The 24,921-nt window shown below is 36.8% G+C and overlaps 1 protein-coding gene across 2 annotated transcripts in view; it reads left to right on the forward strand.

Moving 5' to 3' along the window:
• Positions 1-1,440: 1,440 nt before the first annotated feature.
• LOC143229484 (ras and EF-hand domain-containing protein homolog) overlaps positions 1,441-24,921 on the forward strand; it is a 42,621-nt gene continuing 19,140 nt past the window's right edge. The window contains exons 1-8 of one of the 2 annotated variants that reach the window (XM_076461869.1): positions 1,441-2,283; positions 5,149-5,634; positions 11,476-11,625; positions 12,118-12,208; positions 18,217-18,312; positions 20,792-20,994; positions 21,561-21,629; positions 23,004-23,076. In XM_076461869.1, the coding sequence (XP_076317984.1) occupies positions 5,261-5,634; positions 11,476-11,625; positions 12,118-12,208; positions 18,217-18,312; positions 20,792-20,994; positions 21,561-21,629; positions 23,004-23,076 (1,056 nt within the window). In that variant the 5' untranslated portion in view covers positions 1,441-2,283; positions 5,149-5,260. The remainder of the gene's footprint in view (positions 2,284-5,148; positions 5,635-11,475; positions 11,626-12,117; positions 12,209-18,216; positions 18,313-20,791; positions 20,995-21,560; positions 21,630-23,003; positions 23,077-24,921) is intronic. The other variant, XM_076461875.1, reaches the window with a different exon arrangement.

Consider the following 24,921-nt stretch of genomic DNA (forward strand, 5'->3'; position numbering starts at 1 on the left):
TTTTTTTTTCAGTTAGAGTGTTTAATAAATAAGTATTGCAACAGATATCTGCTCAGTGTAAAAGGAATAAATGTCAGTTTCTTTATTTCATGCCCGCAGGGTCTGTTGAATAAATAGTATTGTTAGAAATGTGTATATTTGACAGTAAAATTATCCCGAGACTAAAAGCTGGTGCTTACTGTTTAGCCCAGCATGACCAGGTGGTTAAGTCGCTTGACTCGTAATATGAGGGTCGCGGGTTCGAATCCCTGTCACACTAAACATGCTTGCCCTTTCAGCCGCAGGGGCGTTATAGTGTGACGATCAATCTCACTATTCGTTGATAAGGAGTAGCCCAAGACTTGGCAGTGGGTGGTGATGACCAGCTGCCTTCTCACTAATCTTACACTGATAAATTACGGGACGGATAGCGCAGATACCCCTCGTGTAGCTTTGCGCGAAATTCAAAAAACAAACAATGTTTACCGTTTAAATGTTTAAAGGCAATAGAAGCAGTGGGGGTGAGTTTCATCTCGCAATTGCGGGGAGAAAGAAGCTAAAATGGGGCTTGAAGGGTTTGATAAATTTATAAATTGTCGACAAGAGGAGAGTTTGTTTTGTTTTGGAATTTCGCACAAAGCTACACGTGGGCTATCTTCGATAGCTGTCCCTAATATAGCAGTGTAAGACTGGAATAAAGGCAACTATTAGCCGTTTCTTTTGCCGACCAATAATGGGATTAATAGTCACACATAACGCCAACACGACTGAAAGGGCGAGCATGTTTGGTGTGACAGGAATTCGAAACCTCGACCCTCAGATTACGAGTGGAGCACCTCAACAACCTGGCCATGCAGGGCTACTTACGGCTAGGACTGATAGCTTCATTCTGCGAGTCCCTGTCATAATTATTGAAAACATTCCTACTTTATATAAGCTTCACTGTAAAGTGAGAGTTGTGTACGTAAACATATTTTTGCATAAATTCCACGTATTATAGAGAGTCTGAAGCTATATAATGCTAAATTCCAGGTTTCGATACCCATGGTAAGCACAGCATAGTTAGCCCATTGTGTAGCCGAATAAAAGCAAACAAGTTAGCAATAATTTCTAAAAACCTCTCGTTGATGCAGAAGTCATAATAATAATAACAAAACTGAAAATGAAAAAAAAGTTGAACCATTTTTCATTTTCATCACAAAACCGTTTCGTGTGCGTAATGGGTCAATGTGGTATTTAAAGACGAAGTTGTAAAAGTAAATATGGGTCACAGGAGACAGCATATCTGATGCTTCCTTGTGTATCGATAGAGGTAGAAACAAACACTGCCAACGAGAGTTCTTCCAACAGGTGTTTGACGCATTGTACACTTGTGGAGTACCACTACCTAAGTTATGTGTTTAAGCGGCGCAGAAACAAACGGATGATTAAACAGATGCTTGTTGCACTAACTTATTAGTTTAGGTCACTAGTGACATCAGAAGCATCTCGGTGTTGGTTTCCAGTTCAATGAATGGGACAGGAAAATAACTGAAACCGTGGCTGACTTAGTGGCGTGAAATAAGAAAACAAAACATCTTAGTGGTTGAACTCGCTTGCTTTCACATGATTTCGGTAGAGATTTCGGAATAATAATTATTATTTTTGGATGTATCACCATTGTATTCAAGTCAGGATTGATTTGGTGACACCAAGAAACCTTGAACCATCTGGTCAGCTTGGTCCCAGAACGATTCTAGTCGGAAGGTATGTCTTTTGAGATTTTATTACCAGTGTCAGTGAATTATTACAGATACCCTTTGTAAAAGTACCGTAAATAATGGATAGATACCCTTTGTGAACGTAACGTAGAGAATGGACAAAAATCTGTGTATAAATCACCAGACTGGATTTAAAAAAAAAAAAGTCTTCTATATCTGTCAGCTGGGCACTATTAATGTCGTAGACTTATTGACATTAGTGAGTCATCGTCAACATTAGCTCTGTAAAATCACCAGTTTTCAAAATTTAGCGAATCAACTGAAGAAAAAAAAAGTGACATCATATTGTTAACTTGCCTTGAGAAGAAGAAAGAAAAAGTGAAGGTTTCTCAGTTGTTTACCTACCCAACTTCAGGCTTATCTCTTTATATCCGTTTGATAACTATGAACACTGCTGGGAGTTAACTGTTTGTAAGCATCTGTCGATCTAGATACAGGACGTGCTCGAAGAAGTTCAGGTGACCCTACTGTACAGACTATTATTGAGAGCTAATAGTGGGCGTTATTGGATCAATATTGAACTAAGGACGAGTCATTAATAAAGGTAAGTACTCAGTAGGCATTATCAGAGTGTCGAAAACAAACAGTGTCAGCATATTGTATAAGAGGTTTAACAGAGGAGTAATCAGTTCTAGTGTACCAGCGTTGTGACGTCGATCCGTTCATTTTGGTTTAAATTGTTTATTTTTAACCACAAAACGGGCCATCTTTCTTCTGTACTTGACGGTGAATCGAACCCCGGATTTAAACATTGTATGCCCTCAAACTTATCGGTGATCTGCAAGAAACTGTTTGCAATTAGAAAACAAAGATGAGACAACTCTACATTTTATAACTTTAATCCTAATTATTATATTCAATCCAAGTTTCTCCATTAAACCCCTTTTTTGTGGGGTGGATTAACAATGAAAGCTAAAATATTATCAGCTCTTTAATTTTTGCAAAGAACTCATGTTAAGAATGAATTATTTAAACGCAATGGTGGAGTGTCACGATGTTCTTTAAACTGAAACTATATCCAACTGGTAAACAACCTTGTTAAACTGCTCTTGCTTTTTGTTTTGTTTTCCCGTCTTATTCAACCAGTATTGTGTTATTAATTCCAGGGGGAAGATGCATAAGTACACGGCCATAGATTCGGAAGGCCAGAACTGTTCCTACTAAATAGTTTTTATTTCTTAGTACAATGAGTTAGTCCTAAGTTTCTTCAAAAATTCTGGTGACATGTCGTTAGACAAGTAACTATTATAATTTCTTTTAGATAAATAAATAAATATACACAGAAATATGAAGAAGAAATAGTAAATTCAAATACCAACATCTGATTTTAAGAAGTGACAAAGTACAATTATATGGTAACAGGGGTACACCATACATGACAATACCTTTCGCCCCCTAGTGGCACAGCGGTATGTCTGCGGACTTACAACGCTATAATCCAAGTTTCGATACTCGTCGTGGGCAGAGCACAGATCGCCCATTGTGTAGCTTTGTGTTTAATTACGAGAAACAACAATAATATCCTTCTTATTTTCATAATGAGAACCCAACTCATCGAAAATAGTTTTTGGAGCAAATATTAGGTTTGAATTATATTTCTTATTGACTGTCTTTATGTGATATATTTCACAATCAGGTCTTTTTTGATTGCTAAAATAGTTGCTAAAAGCAAAACTGCCCGTTCCCAGTGATGGAAAAACCTGGAGTTAACTTATAAATTTAACTTATTTCATAGCCTTTAAAAAGGTTAATTATGTTGTATTTTTGGTTTAACTAAGAGACAAAACTCTAAGGTACTTATACCGCCCACCGTAAAATGTAACTGTTGAATATCTCAGTTATACTAAGAGCCACTCAACAATAACATACAGTAAATGTACAATTCTATTATTTAACCTACGTCAGATTTTCAAATATGAATGATGGTGGGATTATTTCCTAACAACATAGTGTAGAATATCCTGCTTCTAAAATAGAATTTGACATCATCATGCATGTTTTCCTGTCATTTCAAAAGTAAATGTTAAGTTTTGCCTGCGTGCGCAGCTTTTGAAACGTGAAACAGACGAACGCTCGAACAGATGCCATCATGACATCATGCGACACTTGATTCCAACAGTTAAAAAGACTTATTTGGAGGTTAAAAAAACAGCATATTTTCTCTGTCCTGAATTTTGTGTATTTTAAGAAAAATAGTTTGGTATTTCTTTTTTGTTTTTAATATATTTCAAACATAAAATATTTAAGTATTATTTTGGGTTCACATGACAGACTTCAGAGTTTTGGACTTGTCAAAATCCACACTCATACTTTTAAGACGCTGTTCTTATTTATTTTAATATTTCATTCTTCTTCACAACTAGGTTCATGCACCCACAACTCGCTACCATCTTAACGCATTAATTTCAAGTGTTTTGCTAAGCATCGCGTACTTTGAAGCTATTAGGTTATTCAAGTTAACAGACTGAGAATTCTGATTGTTAAGGTATAGGCAAGTATCGTATCATACGAGTATGGATAATCTACCCCTAGGATGAGTTACACCTTTAAACAATAAGTTTAATATTGTTTTTAACGCTCACTAATATGGTTAATGACTCTTAAAAGTTACTATAAGTTTCAGGCTTCATGCTATTTATCAGATTTAGCGTTTTGTACGAGCCACGCGTAACAGTCTCCATTTTAATATGTGCTTTCTTCATAGTCTGTTTATACAGGTTTACTTTTACGGCAGTGGTTTTAGAAATTGTTTCAGGTAATCGTTTGAATATTCATAAAATAGACATTAGTATTTTGTTTTATCAGGGAATTAATTATATCTGATCTTACAATGGAATTTGTACTCTAAGTGTGTGTATAAACATATTTCTAAAATATAATTCTTGTGAAACAAATAATTCCACACTCACATCAAGTGTAAGTAATGCGATTTTATTCGTCGCGGAATCTCTTAAGTTATCAGTGTAACTTTTCACATCTTGGAATATCTTAAGAAATTGATGTAGTTTTTTTAATCATGGAATATCTAACGAGTGTGACATTACACATCTTGGAATTTCTTAAATTACTTGTGTCTGCTCATTGATAAATGGTACTACTTCTGAAATATATATTCCTAACGAAGATAACGAATTAAAGAACCTTAAAGATAAGTGGTATTTATAAGCGGCCAACATTTATATAAAGGTAGTGAAACAAACCCATTTCGAAGCAAAATCGAACAAAATAACCCTTCCCTTGGTGGTTCTTTCTGTTTGGTTCTACGATAATGCCATAAAAGTAAAATATAGCTATTTTATACCTTTTTAATAATATTGTTGTGCAGTCATTTTGAATATAATTTTACGCGAATAAATCTTTCAAGTAACAATCAAATTAATTATTTTTTTTGTGTTTTATAAAATTCCAGATTTCTTCTACACTGAATATTGAAGTTTCTCAGTTCACCAAGCTTCGAATATAAACATCATTTGCCTTAATATGAATAGTATTTTAGTATTTATTGATTTACGTAATTCACAATGGCTTCTGCTGAATTAGAAAATCTGTTTAAGGCTTGTGACACCAGAGGGACAGGCTACTTAGGCCAAGATGAAGTGAGGGAACTATGTGCTAAGTTTGGAATCATTTCTCAAGATGCCGATGCTATATTTGAGGATCTTGATCACGATGGTGATGGGAAGATTGACTTTGAAGATTTTTCAAAAGGATTCACTGACTTCCTAACCCTATCTTCAACGCCACCTACTAAAGATACGGATATCGCAGCCCAAAGTCGAAAACAACCGTTTGACCCCGATCCGATTTCGTGTCTTGACAGTGAGAAGAAACAAATTGTATTTCAAGCATGGCAGAACCTAACAACAGAACTAGGGAAAGCAGGAAACCTTATCAGGTATCTCTTATAAAATATAGAAAGCGTTTGTTTCTTTGTTTTGAATTTCGCACAAAGCTACTCCAGGGCTATTTGCGCTAGTCGTTCCTAAATTAGCAGTGAAAAACTAGTGCAAAGGCAGCTAGTCGTCACAACCCATCGCCAACTTTTGGGATACTCTTTTACTAACGAATAGTGGGATTTATCGTCACTTTATAACCCTCCGCGTCTGAAAGGGCAAGCATGTTTGGAGACACGGGGATTCGAACCCGCAGATTGCGAGTCCAGCGCCCTAACCACCTGGTCATATCGGGCCATTTGTTTGTTTATTTAAGCGCAAAGCCCCGGAATGGTCTATCTAAAGCCTTATTGCAAGGCTCAAACCCTGAAATTTAGCATTAGCATTGCGGTTCCAAATGCTGAAATGTCACTATTCGTAAGTTCTGAACATGTATAAACACTCTAAGACTGGAATAACAGTTTCACTTCTGTTTTAGACTGAAAAAATAAGAAATTAAAAATAAAATTATCCTTTTTTACTTTGTGTTTGTTTTGAATTTTGCACAAAGCTACACGAGGGCTATCTGCGCTAGCCGTCCCTAATTTAACAGTGTAAGACTAGAGGGAAGGCAGCTAGTCATCACCACCCACCACCAACTCTTGGGCTACTATTTTACTAACGAATATTAGGATTGACCATAATATTATAACACCCCCCACGGCTGAAAGGGCAAGCATGTTTGGTGCGACGGGGATTCAAACCCTCAGATTACGAGTCGAACGCCTTGTTGACGTGTCACAGAGAAAAAAATACAGTGAATAAAATTCAAATAGTATACATTAATTTTAAGTAAGAATTATTGACAGCTGTAGGCCTTACAGTGATATTATTTATAAAAATGCTTGGGAATTGTAATTGTATATTTTTTTCAAAGACATCGAGTTGACATTGATGAATTAGTGGTCTAGAGGTAGAAGAAAAGCCTGAAATGAGTGAATGATATTGTGATCTTAGATCACCCCTAATGGTTTATCTGCGAGCCTACAATGCTAGAAATCGTGTTTCGATACCGTGGTGGGCAGAGCACAGACAGTTCATTGTGTAGCTTTGTTTTTAACTACAAACAGTGGTCTTAGATACAACACCTGTGTTGATAGCTTCAATTTTAGATGACGTCCATGTCCTATTTAGGATGGATCTTGTTTATGTGTTTTGAATTTCGCGCAAAGCTACACGAGGGCTACCGGCACTAGCCATTCCTAATTTAGCTGTACAAGACTAGAGGGAAGGCAGCTAATCATTACCACCCACCGTCAACTCTTGGGCTACTTTTTTACCAACAAATAGTGGGATTCATCGTAACTTTATAACGCCCCCATGACTGCAAGGACAAGCATGTTTGGTGTGATAGGGATTACGAGTCGAGTAACTTAACCCCCTGGCCATACCGGGCCTGGACGGAATCTTATTCCACGTTCATTTTAAAATAATATACCACATTAAAATATTATGTATCTGTTATAGATTAAGAGAAATAAACACTGGAAAAGTAGTAAAAAGTACAATGTATTTTCGCTTTTTTCAGCGTTAAAAACAAAATTGAATAAGTTGGTGTTTACGAGATAAAAATAACACTCATTCATTTTGTAAAACATCTTTATTAAATAACGATTAAAATGATTATTAAAAAACGGAGAATTTTGCATCAAACTCCATTTAACATTTTTAAACATAGTAAAAACGATTGTGATTTGCATAACAGAACCCTAAAATAGAGAAAAAACAACCAAAAATAGCAGTTTCCATGTGCAAAAATTTCAGATATACGGAATACTCTTCCATGGCGTTGTAATTTTACAGCTCCCTAACACATACCAAGTAATAGATTTAATACATGGAAGAGTTATTCCAAGTCTAAACAAAAAGTACACTTTTAACATGTATAAAAACAGTCATGTTCGAAATAAAGAGGCTAGCTATAAAAATGTGAAATTAATTAAAAACGGCAAACTCTATAAAAATGTAACATGAAAAAATCAGTATGATTATTTAATTATAATATCTGGTCAAAAAGTTTAAAATATGTTTGAGAAATCCTAAATGGTAATTTATTTCCAAATTGTATACTCTAGTAGAAATTTCCACCATCCAGGAAGATATAACCATTGGTTCTTGTGGAAGGCTTGTTTGTTTGTTTGTTTTTGAATTTCGTACAAAGCTACTCGAGGGCTATCTGTGCCAGCCGTCCCTAATTTAGCAATGTAAGACAGTTAGTCATCACCACCCACCGCCATCTCTTGGGCTACTCTTTTACCAACGAATAGTGGGATTGACCGAACCATTATAACGCACCCACGGCTGAAAGGGCGAGCATGTTTGGTGCGACGGGGGTGCGAACCGGCGACCCTCAGATTACGAGTCGCACGCATTAACACGCTTAGCCATGCCGGGCCTCTGTGGAAAGCAGATGGACCTGCGGCATTTTCTGAAACTGTCTGACAGTTACACAACAATGTAGTTATACTTAATATTGTATATTGTTTTGTTTACCAACCACAAGAAGAATGATTTTATTGAAGTATTTCTTTGCAGACACAGCTATCAATGAAAGTCTCTTGCAACACTCATGAGATTTTTCACTACAGAACAAAAATATTTTTTTTAATTTGGTTTTCCTTTATTTTATATTTGAAACTTACTACTTTTTGTAATTTTTGTTGGTTAAATCTTAAACATTTCATGTTTGTGGAAATTTCAATTTTTTATTTATTGTTCAGCTATAAAAACACCACCTAGTTATAAAAATAATACCCAGTTATGATTGGTGCGGTTGTATCAGAGATGCATCTATTGCAAGCTCAGCTGTAATATTATTTTAGAAATACACATTATTTCAAAGGGAGAAACATCAAATGTGTCATATTTTTCAACTATTTGTGCGTGTGTGAGTTTTTTGTTATGTCTGTATTTATATGTTTGACGTGTAACAAGTGACCGGGTAGCAAGTGACGTGTTCGACGTCATTATTAATCCCCAAGTCAGGCGTTTGTTGAAGTAAAAAAATGTTTTTAGTCGGAACATTTAGAGCATTTTTACTTTCTCAACAATTTAACATTTGTTGGTTAGAAATTAGGGAAAAGAAATAACTATAGTTAATACCACACTTAGCGATTCTCGTGCTACTTTATTAGAAGAAAGATAAAATACAAAAATGGAGAATAGATTGAACTTGGAGCACAAATATATTGAATATAAACAGAAGCTGCGACAATTTCGAAAGAACGTTGAATCTATACCTTTCCACGGGAAGGGGAAGTGAAGCTAGTGAGGGTATTAATTAAAATTAAAATTCGACAAAATAAAAAAATACCGAACTTCAGGAAGATTTTTTTTTTTTTTTTTGCAGAGGGAGGAAATTCCCTCGTGTTCACCCCCTGAATTCAACACTGACATTAGAACGGAACTTTGAAATGCAGTACAACATGCAGGCACGCGGAAGTCACGTCCATCAGTTAATGTGAACCAAATACAACTGCTGAAAATTTCGAAAGTATAGTTCTACCAGAAGCTAACTATAACTTAATAGCTAAGTTTTCAATTTTTTTAATTTCAACCGTTTTGTGATGCAACTTTAAGTGAGTCGTTTTATTTCTGTTTCCGTATCTTACTAAATCATCCAGAATTGAACCGACTTCAGTATGAAAACATATGCACTGATGCAACCAGTACTTTCTCATGATAACATCGAACCCAGTTACACAAGTGGCATCACATCTATAGTTCCTGTACCCGTATGATCCTAGACATGTGGATAAACGCATATTAGAGTGTTGTAACCCTGTACAATGCTTTCGTTTGACCTATATACAATCTATATGAAAATCCTAAAAACATTTTTGGGTGACTTTTGTGTAAAATTACAATCGTTTGTTCGTATTTAACTTAGACGTCGTGAAATATACTAATAAGCATACATACGTGAAAAATTAAACTGGCGCTAATTTTGTTAAAAACGCTGAAGTGAGGGAAAGTAATGACATTGCAAAGACATAATGCAACCAAGAAAAAAATGTTTACACTAGTGAATTACAACGGTTAATTTTTCCAAAAATCTATATCGTAGTCAGTTTATTAAAGTCATTCTTATCATGTGATAAAGAATAATCACATATACTTAACGTTCTACTTTTTGTGTGTTAAGTCTGGGTTCACTGAGATCCCGAAGGACGAATGATTTTCGCTGTTACTTACAGAAATATAGGCCTAAATTTCTAAAGGCATAAACATGAATTGAGTTACTTTATTGAAATTTATGTTATTTATAATTTTAGTTACTCTTTATTTTTGAATTTCGCACAAAGCTACTCGAGAGCTATCTGTGCTAGCCGTCCCTAATTTAGCAGTGTAAGACAGCTAGTCATCACCACCCACCGCCATCTCTTGGGCTACTCTTTTACCAACGAATAGTGGGATTGATCGTAACATTATAACGCCCCAACGGCTGAAAGGGCGAGCATGTTTAGCGCGACGGGGATGCAAACCCGCGACCCTCAGATTATGAGTCGCACGCCTTAACATGCTTGGCCATGCCGGGCCCATTTCAGTTACTCTGCCTCAAACGAGGTAATGAATGTAATGGTGAACTTACGTGAGATATGAGGGATGGCCTTGTGTTATAGCTCTGGAATTCAGAGATGGCGAACTAAGTTCGAATTCGTGATGGCGAGAAACCCACTTGAAGTAAAAATATATATATATTAGTAAAAATGTTAATACCCATACCAGCCGTCCTGACATATATTGAGATCGAATTTGTCCGACACCACAAAATGTTCCTTGCACACAAAGCTGGTGCTGTGTTATAAGAGGTACAGTCACTTCTTTAGTGTAAATAATAGAGTACCGCAGGCTTTCTGCCTTCTCTCTTGTTAGTTATTCAAAGTAGAGGATGGTAGCTATCAATCTTAGTAGCTTTGTTTTAAATTACAAAATACGTAATTAAATAGAATGCCATAGTAAACGAATAAAAACCATTTAAATGTATTGTTAACGTTAGTGTAATCTTTGGAAGTATATCTATCAGACTACTTCTAATAGACATGAGTATATTTCTTCATCTCTCTCAAGTGTAACTGTCAAGCAACAACTGTCTGTCGAGAATAATGAAAGCAACATATAAATAAAGGCCCCGGCATGGCCAGGTGGGTTAAACGTTCGACTCGTAATTCTAGGGTCGCGGGTTCGAATCCCCGTCGCACTAAATGTGCTCGCCCTTTCAGCCGTGAGGGCGTTATAATGTGACAATCAATCTCACTATTCGTTGGTAAAAGAGTACCCCAAGAGTTGGCGGTGGGTGGTGATGACTAGCTGCTCTAGTCTTAAACTGCTAAATTAGGGACGGCTAGCGCAGATAGACCTCGTGTAGCTTTGCGCAACATTCTAAAAAAACAACAACATATAAATAAAGCTTCTTGTCCGTCGTTGAAGCTGTGTCATTAAGAATCAAACCCATTAATATTATCAGTGATGTAAAATCTTGAAGGAGACAGTCATTCTACTTGCACAACGTGCAGTGATAAAAAAAGGATATTTTAATTCAGTGTTTGGAAGGGCACCATTCATTTGTTGTTTAGTAAAAATAAAAGCTGAAATTTTTCAATGTTATGATTTTACATGTAAGTACTTTGAACTTAACATAACATAATGTTAAAAAAATTCATATAAAAAATATGGTAATGTAGTGCAGAGGGTAGCCTGATAATGTACCCACATTTCGAATACACTACGAAATGAAGAACCATGTTTATTACAATTATGAAGTCTCTGTTATTAGTTCCTACATCTGCGTTTTTCTTTCTCAGCGAAGAGAAGTTGTTATCTCTCTACAAAGAGCTCCAGACAACAGAACGTCCACATTTAGTGAAGTACTTCGAAACAGTGATCGGAGATTTACTTGAAAATGTTAGAAAACTTCAAGAAGAGAATGAACAGTTAGAGAGTTCCTGGAAAAGGTAAAAACTGTGATTATATTCAGTTTGTTTCAGAATTTCGCAAACGAAATTACGATGTACAAGATTTTTGTTGTTCTTTTTGGATTTGAATGAGGAATACAAGTGTGAACGTTAGGTGGAGCTTAAGTTTTATATCAATATTTACAAAGAAGCAGAAATACATATATAATGATTATTGGTTTGGTCATACGTATTTGTCATACCAATAATGTTGTTTATTATTATTTACTCTTATATATATATATATAAAAGCACATTAAATTCCTTGTTGTTTAAATATTGTTTTATATAACACGTTAAATTATAGAACATCATGGTCCAAAACCTTCTGGGCGCGTAATGGTTTTAGATAGTTGTGGCAGTTGTATTTCAATAACACGATTAGCTCGTACGAAACATAATTGTATGGATAAACTAACCCAGTTTCATCAAGCCGTTTTGCATTGTGAAGAATTAAAAACTTTGTTCTGAAAATATAATATTACAATTCAGGGAGAAAAAAGAACACGAACAATATCTACACAGATTGGAAGAAGAACTCGACAGTCAAGTAAAAGATGTGGAGCTGCAGGCAAAAAAACAGGTAATGATTCTAGAAGTGTTTCATGTGGAGCTGCAGGCAAAAAAACAGGTAATGATTCTAGAAGTGTTTCATGTGGAGCTGCAGGCAAAAAAAACAGGTAATGATTCTAGAAGTGTTTCATGTGGAGCTGGAGGCAAAAAAACAGGTAATGATTCTAGAAGTGTTTCATGTGGAGCTGCAGGCAAAAAAACAGGTAATGATTCTAGAAGTGTTTCATGTGGAGCTGCAGGCAAAAAACAGGTAATGATTCTAGAAGTGTTTCGTGTGGAGCTGCAGGCAAAAAAACAGGTAATGATTCTAGAAGTGTTTCATGTGGAGCTGCAGGCAAAAAAACAGGTAATGATTCTAGAAGTGTTTCATGTGGAGCTGGAGGCAAAAAAACAGGTAATGATTCTAGAAGTGTTTCATGTGGAGCTGCAGGCAAAAAAACAGGTAATGATTCTAGAAGTGTTTCGTGTGGAGCTGCAGGCAAAAAAACAGATAATGATTCTAGAAGTGTTTCATGTGGAGCTGCAGGCAAAAAAACAGGTAATGATTCTAGAAGTGTTTCGTGTGGAGCTGCAGGCAAAAAAACAGGTAATAATTCTAGAAGTGTTTCATGTGGAGCTGCAGGCAAAAAAACAGGTAATGATTCTAGAAGTGTTTCATGTGGAGCTGCAGGCAAAAAAAACAGGTAATAATTCTAGAAGTGTTTCATGTGGAGCTGCAGGCAAAAAAACAGGTAATAATTCTAGAAGTGTTTCATGTGGAGCTGCAGGCAAAAAAAACAGGTAATGATTCTAGAAGTGTTTCATGTGGAGCTGGAGGCAAAAAAAACAGGTAATGATTCTAGAAGTGTTTCATGTGGAGCTGCAGGCAAAAAAACAGGTAATGATTCTAGAAGTGTTTCATGTGGAGCTGGAGGCAAAAAAACAGGTAATGATTCTAGAAGTGTTTCATGTGGAGCTGCAGGCAAAAAAACAGGTAATGATTCTAGAAGTGTTTCATGTGGAGCTGCAGGCAAAAAAACAGGTAATAATTCTAGAAGTGTTTCATGTGGAGCTGCAGGCAAAAAAACAGGTAATAATTCTAGAAGTGTTTCATGTGGAGCTGCGGGCAAAAAAACAGGTAATGATTCTAGAAGTGTTTCATGTGGAGCTGGAGGCAAAAAAACAGGTAATGATTCTAGAAGTGTTTCATGTGGAGCTGCAGGCAAAAAAACAGGTAATGATTCTAGAAGTGTTTCATGTGGAGCTGGAGGCAAAAAAACAGGTAATGATTCTAGAAGTGTTTCATGTGGAGCTGCAGGCAAAAAAACAGGTAATGATTCTAGAAGTGTTTCATGTGGAGCTGCAGGCAGAAAACAGGTAATAATTCTAGAAGTGTTTCATGTGGAGCTGCAGGCAAAAAAAAACAGGTAATAATTCTAGAAGGGTTTCATGTGGAGCTGCAGGCAAAAAAACAAGTAATAATTCTAGAAGTGTTTCATGTGGAGCTGCAGGCAAAAAAACAGGTAATGATTCTAGAAGTGTTTCATGTGGAGCTGCAGGCAAAAAAACAGGTAATGATTCTAGAAGTGTTTCATGTGGAGCTGCAGGCAAAAAAAAAACAGGTAATGATTCTAGAATTGTTTCATGTGGAGCTGCAGGCGAAAAAACAGGTAATAATTCTAGAAGTGTTTCATGTGACTTTGTTGATGGTGTGTTGTCCTTGAATAAATATACTTTGTGTCGTTTGCAACACATTCCACACAAAATATCAACAGTTGTATGTTCTTTTGTTTTTGGCAAACTTGGAGGTTCGTCGATGTATAGTGTCTTGGAGCATTTGTTAACCCTTTCACTGTTTTGGATATCAACATGAATACTCGGGTGGTTCGACTGACCCGTTTGATATGTGAAAAGCAAAGTCAAACAATATACACAAATATAAAATTATTATACAGATAAATATGTCGCAAGTGGTAATGATGATGTAATACTCTGGAATGTTAAGCAATTATGACAACCAATTGTTTGTGATACTCAAAACGTAGCAAGAATAAACACACCTTCATTCTCTTGATATCACATACGATACTCAGATTTTGTAAATGTAACAGTCATGGACATACTCTAATTAATAAATCTACAAAAAAGTCTAGTTCGAGTTATGTAGTTCAACAGTAGGTCATAAAGTGTCACAGGCTAGATCATGGATTTGGATCAAACAGCGAAAGGGTTAAAAACTTGCTTTCATAGATCATGAATTTGGATCAAACAGCAAAAGGGTTGAAAACTGGCTTTCATAGATCATGAATTTGGATCAAACAGCAAAAGGGTTAAAAATTGGCTTTCGTGTAAACTGTCCTCAGAAAGTTTGTGCAAAATGTTTGAAGAGTACGGGTTTTATCTTTCGTAATGAGAATAGCTATTGTTAAGCGCAACAATACTGCACTACCTTTATAGGAAACATCTTATTAATGCAGGAAGTATTATTATGCTGCTAAATGGAATATCTACATTTGAACTGTGGATTTATATTAAGGCCGCGCTTCTGATCCGTAGTTTTAAGCTTTGTTCTACACCATATCTTTGGTCTGAACAAGTACTGCACCTTCAGCTGTGAGCACGTCGTAAATGCTACTGTTAATATCATTATTCGGTTCAAAATAGGAGGCGGGTGCTGTTGGTTTCTTCCCTCTAGTTGCCCAGCTGAACTTTGTAGTTTTTGATCTGGTCGTTTAGCCCATGTGCCTGAGATGTTATAATGATAACTAATTAACAGTGATTTGTTTCTTAGGTGTATGTTTATCCTCAGCTTCTAGCCGTTTCTGGAAATTTGTTTTGTTTTGAATTTTGCACAAAGCTACTCAAGGGCTATCTGTGCTAGCTGCCCCTAATCTAGCTGTGTAAGACTAGAGGGAAGGTAGCGAGTCATCATCACCTATCGCCAATTCTTGAGCTACTCTTTTACCAATGAATATTGGGATTGACTGAAACATTATAACGCCCCCACAGCTGAAAGGGCGAGCATGTTTGGTGTGAAAGGGATTCAAACCTGCAATCCTCGCATTACGGGCCGAGCGCCTTAACCACCTGGCCTTGCCGGGTCTTTCTAGAAGTACTTTTAACAATAATATACCATATATTTTTAAAGGCATTGCTTGAACTTATGATAGAGATCCAGATGTAGTCCCTGCAATACCAGAAAAAAAATTATTTATGACTTAACTTGCAGATGAGTTAAAAAAAGAGTGCCAGTCATTTACTTAACGTAGATGATGAGTGGTACAGTAATGGCTGCCTTCCCTCTAGTCCAGTGGTGCACAAAGTCCGGCCCGCAACGAGTTGCCGAGTGGCCCGCGATGTCCAACGGGAAAGTCAAACAAAGAGAGTTCGCGCCTGCGCGAAGATTAAGCGCTATAGAAGAATATGCACTAGATTAGATACTGGATGGTTCCATATTTGTGTTGAGCAATAAAGAAAATTTAATAAGCAAATCTCGTTAATGTATAGACATTTAATCATTGGTGTAATGACGTAATATTTCTGTAATTACGAAATCTCACGCGCTCCAATTGTTCTTCGAGATTTACTTACGAGCCCTATTTTGATATTATTTCGTAACAAAAATGGCAGCTAATCGTAAAAGAAAAGTTGACAACAAAAACCGGCAGTTTCATGATGATTGGACTGCGCAATACTGTTTTGTTCAACAACAGAAGAACGTGATTTGTCTGCTATATCATTCGACAGTAGCAGTAGCGAAGGTATCCAATATAAAGCATCATTGTGAGTCGAAGCGTAAAGATTTCCACAACGTTGTCGTTGATGAACGAATAGCTCGAATTGAATCTCTGCGGTGGTCGCTGAATCACCAGCAGAACGTTTTCTCAAAGCAGTCAGCAGATTTAGGTGCAACATGTGAAGTCAGTTAGGATATTTTGTAGATGATAGCGAAATCTGGCCGACCGTTCACTGATGGTGATTTTGTCAAGCAATGTATGATTATTGCATCGGCAAAGTTGTGTCTGGAAGCAGTTCGCAAGCTACAGACGGTGACTTTGAATCGTATGACAGTTCAACGAAGAATTTTACACCCTCAGCAGACGTGACAAGACAGCTTACAAATAAAGCATCCAACTTTGTCTATTTCTCTTTGGCAGCAGACGAGTCAACTGACACCAGTTCAACAGTACAGCTGCTAGTTTTTGTTTGTGGTGTGTCGTCATCGTTTGATATCACAGAGGAACTAATTGGCATGGGTTCCATGAAGGGTCAGACAACTGGGTCTGCTCTATTCGAGGAGACAGTACGACTGTGTAATAGTGTTTCATTGGATTTCACGAAACTGGTAAGTGTGACAACTGATGGAGCACCAGCTATGACCGGAGAAAGTAGCGGGTTGGTAGCACTGTTGATGAAGCATCGAGGAAAGCAGAACAGACAGTTGGTGAAGTTGCACTGTATTATTCACCAACAGAACCTGTGCAGTAAAGAGCTTGGTTTTCAGACACTGATGACATTAGTGACGAAAACCATTAATTTCACCAAATCACGAGGGCTCAGTCACCGTCAGTTTTGAAGTCTTCTTGAATAAATTGATTCAGACAATGGTGACCTTGTGTATCACTGTGAAGTACGCTGGCTGAGTCGAGGGAAGATGTTCAGAAGATTCTGGAAGTTGATTGATGAGGAGATATAATTCCTCAGAAGCAAGAACAAAGACACAGAAGTGATTTCCATGACTGATCCAGCATGAGAAGCTGATTTGACCTTTCTGGTCGACATGACACAACACTTGAATGATCTGAATTTGAAGTTGCAAGGCAAAAATCAGCTTGTCTGTCAGCTTGCAAATCACGTCTCAGCTTTCAGAATAAAGTTGCAGTTTTTCCGTGAGCAAGCAGCATCCGGTAACTTCGTGCATTTTCCCACTTTTTAGTCACAGCTACAGAAGAATCAGGACATTGACACACAAGTCTATGTTGGGAAGCTAGATACCTTGATTAAATCCTTCAACTCACGGCTTCATGACTTTGACCAATGCAGATTGTTCATGAAACTTTTTGCTGATCCGTTCAGTGTGTCAGTGGATGACTTGTCAGCAGAATATCAGCTCAAACTTATTGATCTCCAGGCATCTGATGAACTGCGTGCTATTTACCGAGAAAACAGTTTGCTTGACTTCTACAAAACGTTGCCTGATACATTTACTAATGTGAAAGAGAATGCACTTGTCCACACCAACATGTACTGCTGCGAACAGGCTTTATCGCATATGAAACTGAACAAAAACAACACTCGCAATCAGCTGACGATCATCTGGAAGCAGTCTTGTGTCTTTCAACGTCAAACATCAAGCCGGACATTTCTAAGCTCGTAGATGACATGCAGCACCATGCATCGCACCGACTTTGTGACAGTTGACGTATCATAACATTTCTTAGAATAATGTGCAAACTCTTTGATGTAATCGTTATTTGTGTGTTCTTAAATGTGATGTCCATCTTGTGTGAAACAACTGTGGGACGATTTTAATCTTCACTTTTTTGTGGCCCCCAACGGTTACGAGAAGTCTGTTTGTGGCCTCTGACTCAAAAAGTTTGTGCACCACTGCTCTAGTCAATAGTTCAAAACAGAATCCAAATACAGAAAACCATGAATTCACTCAAAACATTTTTAAATATACTTATTACAATTTATTTGTTTTGTTCCTTTGTGGTTCCCATTCATCGCTTGTGAACAAAATTGAAATTTATACATATATGTATAACTAAGCTTTTACTGTGTTTATGGTATCTCAAGTAATTCCATGAAAACATTTTGTCTGGAACATTCTTCTAACATATACATATTTCGTGCGTATTTATTTCATTGAAGTAAGTTAAACGACAACTTGGAAACTTCAATTTGTATATACGAGTGAAATACAGATAAAAAATAATAACATAGAAAGCATTAACCAAGTTATGTGTTACTAAGTGTTTTATCTATGTTTGTTTTATGTAACAGTTCTGTAAAATCAAATGAATGTTTCTGTAACAGGCTCAAGCGGAAGTAGAAGCAGAAAGACGCTCATTGAAACTGAAGATGGACGCCGAAATGGACGAGCTCCACGCGCACTTATCTTTGTTTGAAAAGGTGTGATAAAGCTCTTGTGTTTTGGTGGCGATAATAATTATTTCCAAGCCTTTCATTTCTTCAAAACTTGCGAGTTTAATCAAACTGTTTGTGTGGTTGTTCTGAGTTCAAAATCGCCCAGAGATTGAAATGTTTTATTAAAGGGCGCGATGCTATAAATGACATTTCGGTCACTGACCGGTATCGGAGTTTTCTGTCTCTTTTTTGTTTGTTGTTGTTATTGTTGGCGCAAAGCTATATAAGATTATATCTGCGCTTTATCTAAGACGGCGAATCAAACCCTACAATTTAATACCTAAATTTACTGCTGACCCGCCAGGGAATGACTTCAGAGTTAACATACATTTATACAACCCCAGATTAAGGCATGGACTTACCGGGCTGAAGCCCAGGGTCTCAACCTACGACTATAAATATATTACACACAGAGGTTCTGTCTCAAGGGAGCCTCAGTAAGTTGAAAAGCCTAGAGCCAATAAAACCCTTAATCTAGCCTAACACAAACAGACACACACATATATATAGAAATATTGTCTTGTATGTACGCTTGTTTGAAGTTAAGCCCAAAGCTACACATTGAGCTATTTGTGCTAAGTCCAAGACGGGTATCGAAATTCGGTTTCTAGCGTTGCAAACATACCGCTATGTCACTGGTCAAAATTCGAGTCGTCATATATCTTCTATAACATCTGAAAACTAGAAATATACATATTTTTCTAGAGTTGTCTGTATGTACTAAGTCATTTTGAACATAAAAAATTAAAGTGGCTGCAAGAGAAATATCTTCCACTAATTCAGGACTTTATTAACAACGCTACATGTGACATCAAAAACCTATGAATTTACCATGCAGGTTAAAAAAAACAACGTTTTGAGTTATTATGAAATGGAGCTTACAAACAGTTGAACGCTACAACAAGACCTCAGGGCAGTATGGACTACTGTTGTTACGTATTGTAAGGGGCCCAGCATGGCCTAGCGCGTTAAGGCGTGCGCTTCGTAATCTGAGGGTCGCGGGTTCGCGCCCGAGTCGCGCCAAAAATGCTCGCCCTTTCAGCCGTGGGGGCGTTACAATGTGACGGTCAATCCCACTATTCGTTGGTAAAAGAGTAGCCCAAGAGTTGGCGGTGGGTGGTGATGACTAGCTGCCTTCCCTCTAGTCTTACACTTCTAAATTAGGGACGGCTAGCACAGATAGCCCTCGAGTAGCTTTGTGCGAATTTCAAAAAGAAAAACAAAACGTATTGTAAGTTATTTCGAACGAGTTTCCAATTTATTGTATTACGTACGTTACGTGCTACTATTTCAAATAATCGGAAATTTGGATTTGAATTTAGAAGTTAATTAAATGTTAACATATATCAAATTTATAACATTTACCAACAAGATTGATACACTCAATTTTCTTTTCTTTTGTCAAACGTAAATATATTTTAATATAAAAGCAAAAACAAACAAACAATACAATTTATAATAACTGTTGCTATTAACAGTTATTACAAATGATGGTTTATATACAAGAGTTCTACAAACAATACTGAGTCTTATATCCGGTTTAGAATTGAATATATTATCGACGAGCATATTAATTCTGAGCTGAGATTGCCACACCTCTCTCAAGCTAGCTAGCTTGATTGGCCTCACACAGTTTACAAGCACACTTTTTCCGTCTGTAGTTAATTCAGTTGAACGGTTTGTAATGTTCGAAATTTATAAATGTTCCCAGTTCAATTCTGTAGTTTTACGAGTAATAGGCGTTAATCACAATTGTAGCTTCCTAGGCCTATAGAACACTGACTGTAGCTGTCCAATAGTAATAATAGTCGTATGTCTCTCGGCCTGTCGCTCTTTAGACGAATCACGCGAGTTTGTAGAAATTCCAACAAAAAACGTTTGTTTGTTTGTTTTGGAATTTCGCACAAAGCTACTCGAGGGCTATCTGTGCTAGCCGTCCCTAATTTAGAAGTGTAAGACTAGAGGGAAGGCAGCTAGTCATCACCACCCACCGCCAACTCTTGGGCTACTCTTTTACCAACGAATAGTGGGATTGACCGTCACATTATAACGCACCCACGGCTGGGAGGGCGAGCATGTTTAGCGCGACGCGGGCGCGAACCCGCGACCCTCGGATTACGAGTCGCACGCCTTACGCGCTAGGCCATGCCGGGCCAACAAAAACGTAAAACGAATATTTTTACAATTTCGAGAACAGACGGGACTTGCACAACAGACAGTCGATAATATCGTCACATGCAAGAAAGAAAACTATACTGAAACAAGCGTTATACAATCCACTCATCAAAGATTTGTTAATAAGTCGATCCTTGAATCAAAGCAATACAATGCTTCGTAAAACTATTAGCTACTCATAAAGTTTTTCAAATATATTTTGTTTTTGGTTTTTTGCGTTTTTTTTATTCAGTTTATTTTGTTCATGTTGACGCATATTTGTTATCATAACTACTTGAATTCTCACCAGGTGGATTCATGGCTGAAAGATAGTCAAGACCCAATAAAAGAAGGTAAACTATCAGAAATTCGTACCAAACTCGAGGATTCTGTATATGAAAATCGTCAACTTCGGATGTCCCTAATGGACACTCAAACCAGCGTAGCCTTAATGAGGAGCGAAATTGCGCAATTGAGGAGTCAATACGAAGAGAAATGTCGCGAATTAATCAGGTGCAAAAATCAACTTTGAACGACTCAAACCATTTTTAATTCCTAAATATTTTAACACGCAGTTTATTTGTTTTAGTTTATGAATTAAAGTTATTAATAAGTTATTTATCTTAACATTATCTGTTTATGGTGGATTAATTCCTGAATACAATTTAAAGATAAAATATCGTTAAAATTTTGTTCAAAAGACACACATTAATGTAAACTTATCTTAAAAACAGAAGTTTCATAACAGTGAGTTACATCTTAAAATTAATGTTGAGTTAAGGTGTTTTTTATGAAGTTCCATTTTGAAATTAATGTTGAGTTAAGGTGTTTCTCTATGAAGTTCCACCTTAAAATTAATATTGAGTTAAGGTGTTTTTTATGCAGTTCCATTTTAATATTACTTATGACATCACATTATATAGCTAAAGACAATTAAACGGCGTAAATTTTGTAACATTGTGATTAATTACCGTGTACATTTAAATGTAGAAAGTAACAACATTATGCGTTTGGTCTGTTCAACATCCTCAAACATTGTTTTAAATAGATATTTCTTTATTTTCAATATTTCCACGCAGCGAAAGAGAACGAGTATTGGACATATTACACGAACATGAACAGCTCAGCAGACACCTTCACCTTCTACAGTAAGTACAACATTGGGAAGTTTCATGGTAAATCAGTAATACTGCAAAGGACCGAGCGCAAATAATTCTGTGAAAATACATTTAAACAAATACTTTAATTTACAGTAATGATTAACTCCAATCTGATATTGTCAAACCTTGTTTTGGTTTTCTTCACTGTGGACTATCAGTGATGTGGCCGTTTTAACGACTGAACTCTAAATTTCAACTTTATTCGTTATCAGGGTAAAGAGGACAACGTATTCCAATGTAACGTTGATTTTAACAATTTAACAAATTGGGCTGTGTACTTAGTCAGGTAACTTATTTCAGTTACTAAACTTTTAAGTTAGAGAGTTTTAAATTATTTATTTATTTAGTTATCTTCTTATATAAATAGAAAATTTAACAGTAGGTGAATTTCGTAATTTCTAGTACTTTTGTACAAAATTCTTGGCTCGAAAAAACAAAATTAAGCTCATAATAAAAACCAACACAAAGAAATTCTTGAAGACGAGAAATCCAAATGAAGTACAAATGTATCTCAGAACGGCTGATACGGATATTAACACATTTACTAATAAAGCAGTGAACAACGTTTCGACCTTGTTGCAACTTTCTCTTTGTTAGGCCCGGCATGGCCACGTAAGTTAAGGCGTTGGACTAGTAAATCGGAGGATCGTGGGTTGGGATCTCCGTCGCACCAAACATGCTCGCCCTTTCAGCCGTGGGGGCGTTATAATGTGACGGTCAATCCCACTATTCGTTGGTAAAAGAGTAGCCCAAGAGTTGGCGGTGGATGGTGATGACCAGCTGCCTTCCCTCTAGTCTTATAGTGCTAAATTAGGGACGGCTAACGCAGATAGCCCTTGAGTAGCTTTGCACGAAATTCAAAACAAACAAATAAACTATCTTTGTTAACTGAAGATGACCAAGGAAGGTCGAAACGTTGTTCTCTGCTTATCAATAAAAGTGTTAATACCCATACCAGCTGTTCTGAGATACAACACAAATATAGAACTAAAATTATTTTCATTAAATGAAATTTTAACATGATTAATGTTGTTGTTGTTGTTTTGAATTAAGCACAAAGCTGCACAATGGGCTATCTGTGCTCTGCCTACCACGGATATCGAAACCCGGTTTTTAGCGTTGTAATTCCACAGACATATCGCTGAGCCACTGGGAGGCAGCATGGTTAATATACATTGGGCATTGGGCTGTTTATTCGTTTAACGAATACATCGTTTTAACTAAATGACATGAAATTAAGACAATAAAGACATCACTGCTATATCTTTGTAGGATGAGATAAGAGTTTCATTGTAAGAGTAATTTTTAAACAGTCGCAGTTTTGATAAGGGTAAAAATATTTTTTCTGTTTCTTTCCAACAGTGACGCTAACAAGAGACTTCAAGATACCAATGACAACTTGAGAGAGGTTGTAGACGTTGACACATATCACAAAGTAAGTGTTAGAGTTGAGTTGTTGCTGTTGTTGTACAGGATATCAACGACAAAGTGAGAATGGTTGTAGATGTTGAAACATATCACAAAGTAATGCTACAGTCGAGTTCTTACTCATGTTGTACTGCGTCTTATAAAAGTGCCAGTTTCTTAGTATATTCGCACGTCTTTGTCATGGAGTTTAGTATAATATTTTCAACTTAAGATCTTCATTATGATGAAGTGAATAAATCTCTAATGCCAGTTTTTCTAGAGAAGACATTCACCATCTTTTTCATTTTTAACGTTTTAAACCGGTGGCTTAGCAACGGAAAACATCAACTTTGTACATGATGATCACATGACAAAGAAACAAGTTACAACAAACCAATCTTTGGGTTTCGTTTCTTTTGAATTTCGCGCAAAGCTACACGAGAGCTATCTGCGCTAGCTGTCCCTAATTTAGCAGTGTAAGACTAGAGGGAAGGCAGCTAGTCACCACCACCCCCCGCCAACTCTTGAGCTACTCTTTTACCAAGGAATAGTGGGATTGACCATCACATAATAACGCCCCCACGGCTGAAAGAACGAGTATGTTTGCTGTGACGGGGATTTGAACCCGTGACGTGACCCTCGGATCATGAGTCGAATGCCTTAACCACCTGGCCATGCCAGGCCTCAATCTTTACGATCTTACTGAAGTGAGTTCTTTTTGAGCTTAGACTTTCAGACAATAAAGCCAATACACTGGTTAGACAAATATATACCATACAGACTAAAATATGAACATTACACTTATACTTCTAAAATGAATGAAAACTGCTACGTAATATATCTGTTAAAGTTATAAACTTGAGTTCCAACTTTAACTTCTGAAGAAAGTAACTGATGCTAATAATTACGAAATATTTTTATTAATTAATCGAAATACTTTTATTCTTGCACTAAAATATTAGGAAAATATTATATTGCATTCTTAATATGTAACATGAATTAGCTTAAGATATTCAATATTATTTCGCACTTCCACTATCTTAATTTAACTTATAATTATAGTTGTAGTTTCCACCCTAAACGAATAAAATAACACTAAAAAAGTTAGTTAAAATGGTAATTAATAGAGGTTTAGAAATTCTACCATGGAAGATTTCTCATACACTAACGAAAATTGATGGATATCATAGAAGATCGCATGCTCTCCACTTAGTCAGTACAAAGACTAAACGTAGTAGCTTTTCGCACCACGAACCTAGCGTTGAACGTTGAAACTACGTTTTTAAACCCCAAGTCAGTCAGTAATAAGTAAAGCTATTACATGACAAATTGAAACGTACATTAATTTTTTTTTGTGTTTGTGAACTTGTTGTTCTTGAATTTTTCTCACCCTTGTGGCGGCACGGCATGGCCAGGTGGTTAAGACTCTTGAATTGTAACCTGAATGTCGAGGGTTCGAATCTCCGTCACACCAAACATGCTCGTTCTTTCGGTCGTAGGGCGTTATAATGTTACGATCAATCCCACTATTTGTTGGTAAAAGAGTAGATAGTGGGTGGTGGTGACTAGTTGCCTTACCTCTAGTCTTACACTGCTAAATTAGGGACGGCTAGCGCAGATAGCTCTCGTGTAGCTTTGCGCGAAATTCTAAACAAACCAAACCAAACCAAACCAATCACCCTTGCGGAGTTAGTAGGATGGATTTGGGGTGTTCTTATTTACATGACGTTGCCAGAAAGGGCATTCAGGCGTGATAGGTGTCTAAGAGTAGATTTTCAGTGTTACTGGATCCGAATCTGATATCGTTTGGTATTATGGTTTGATCCGGGATTCGGGCGATACCTTGTTTGAAAATGTTTTCTTACCCCCAACT

This window comes from Tachypleus tridentatus, chromosome 1 (assembly GCF_004210375.1).
Source record: "Tachypleus tridentatus isolate NWPU-2018 chromosome 1, ASM421037v1, whole genome shotgun sequence".
Taxonomy (NCBI): Eukaryota; Metazoa; Arthropoda; class Merostomata; order Xiphosura; family Limulidae; genus Tachypleus; species Tachypleus tridentatus.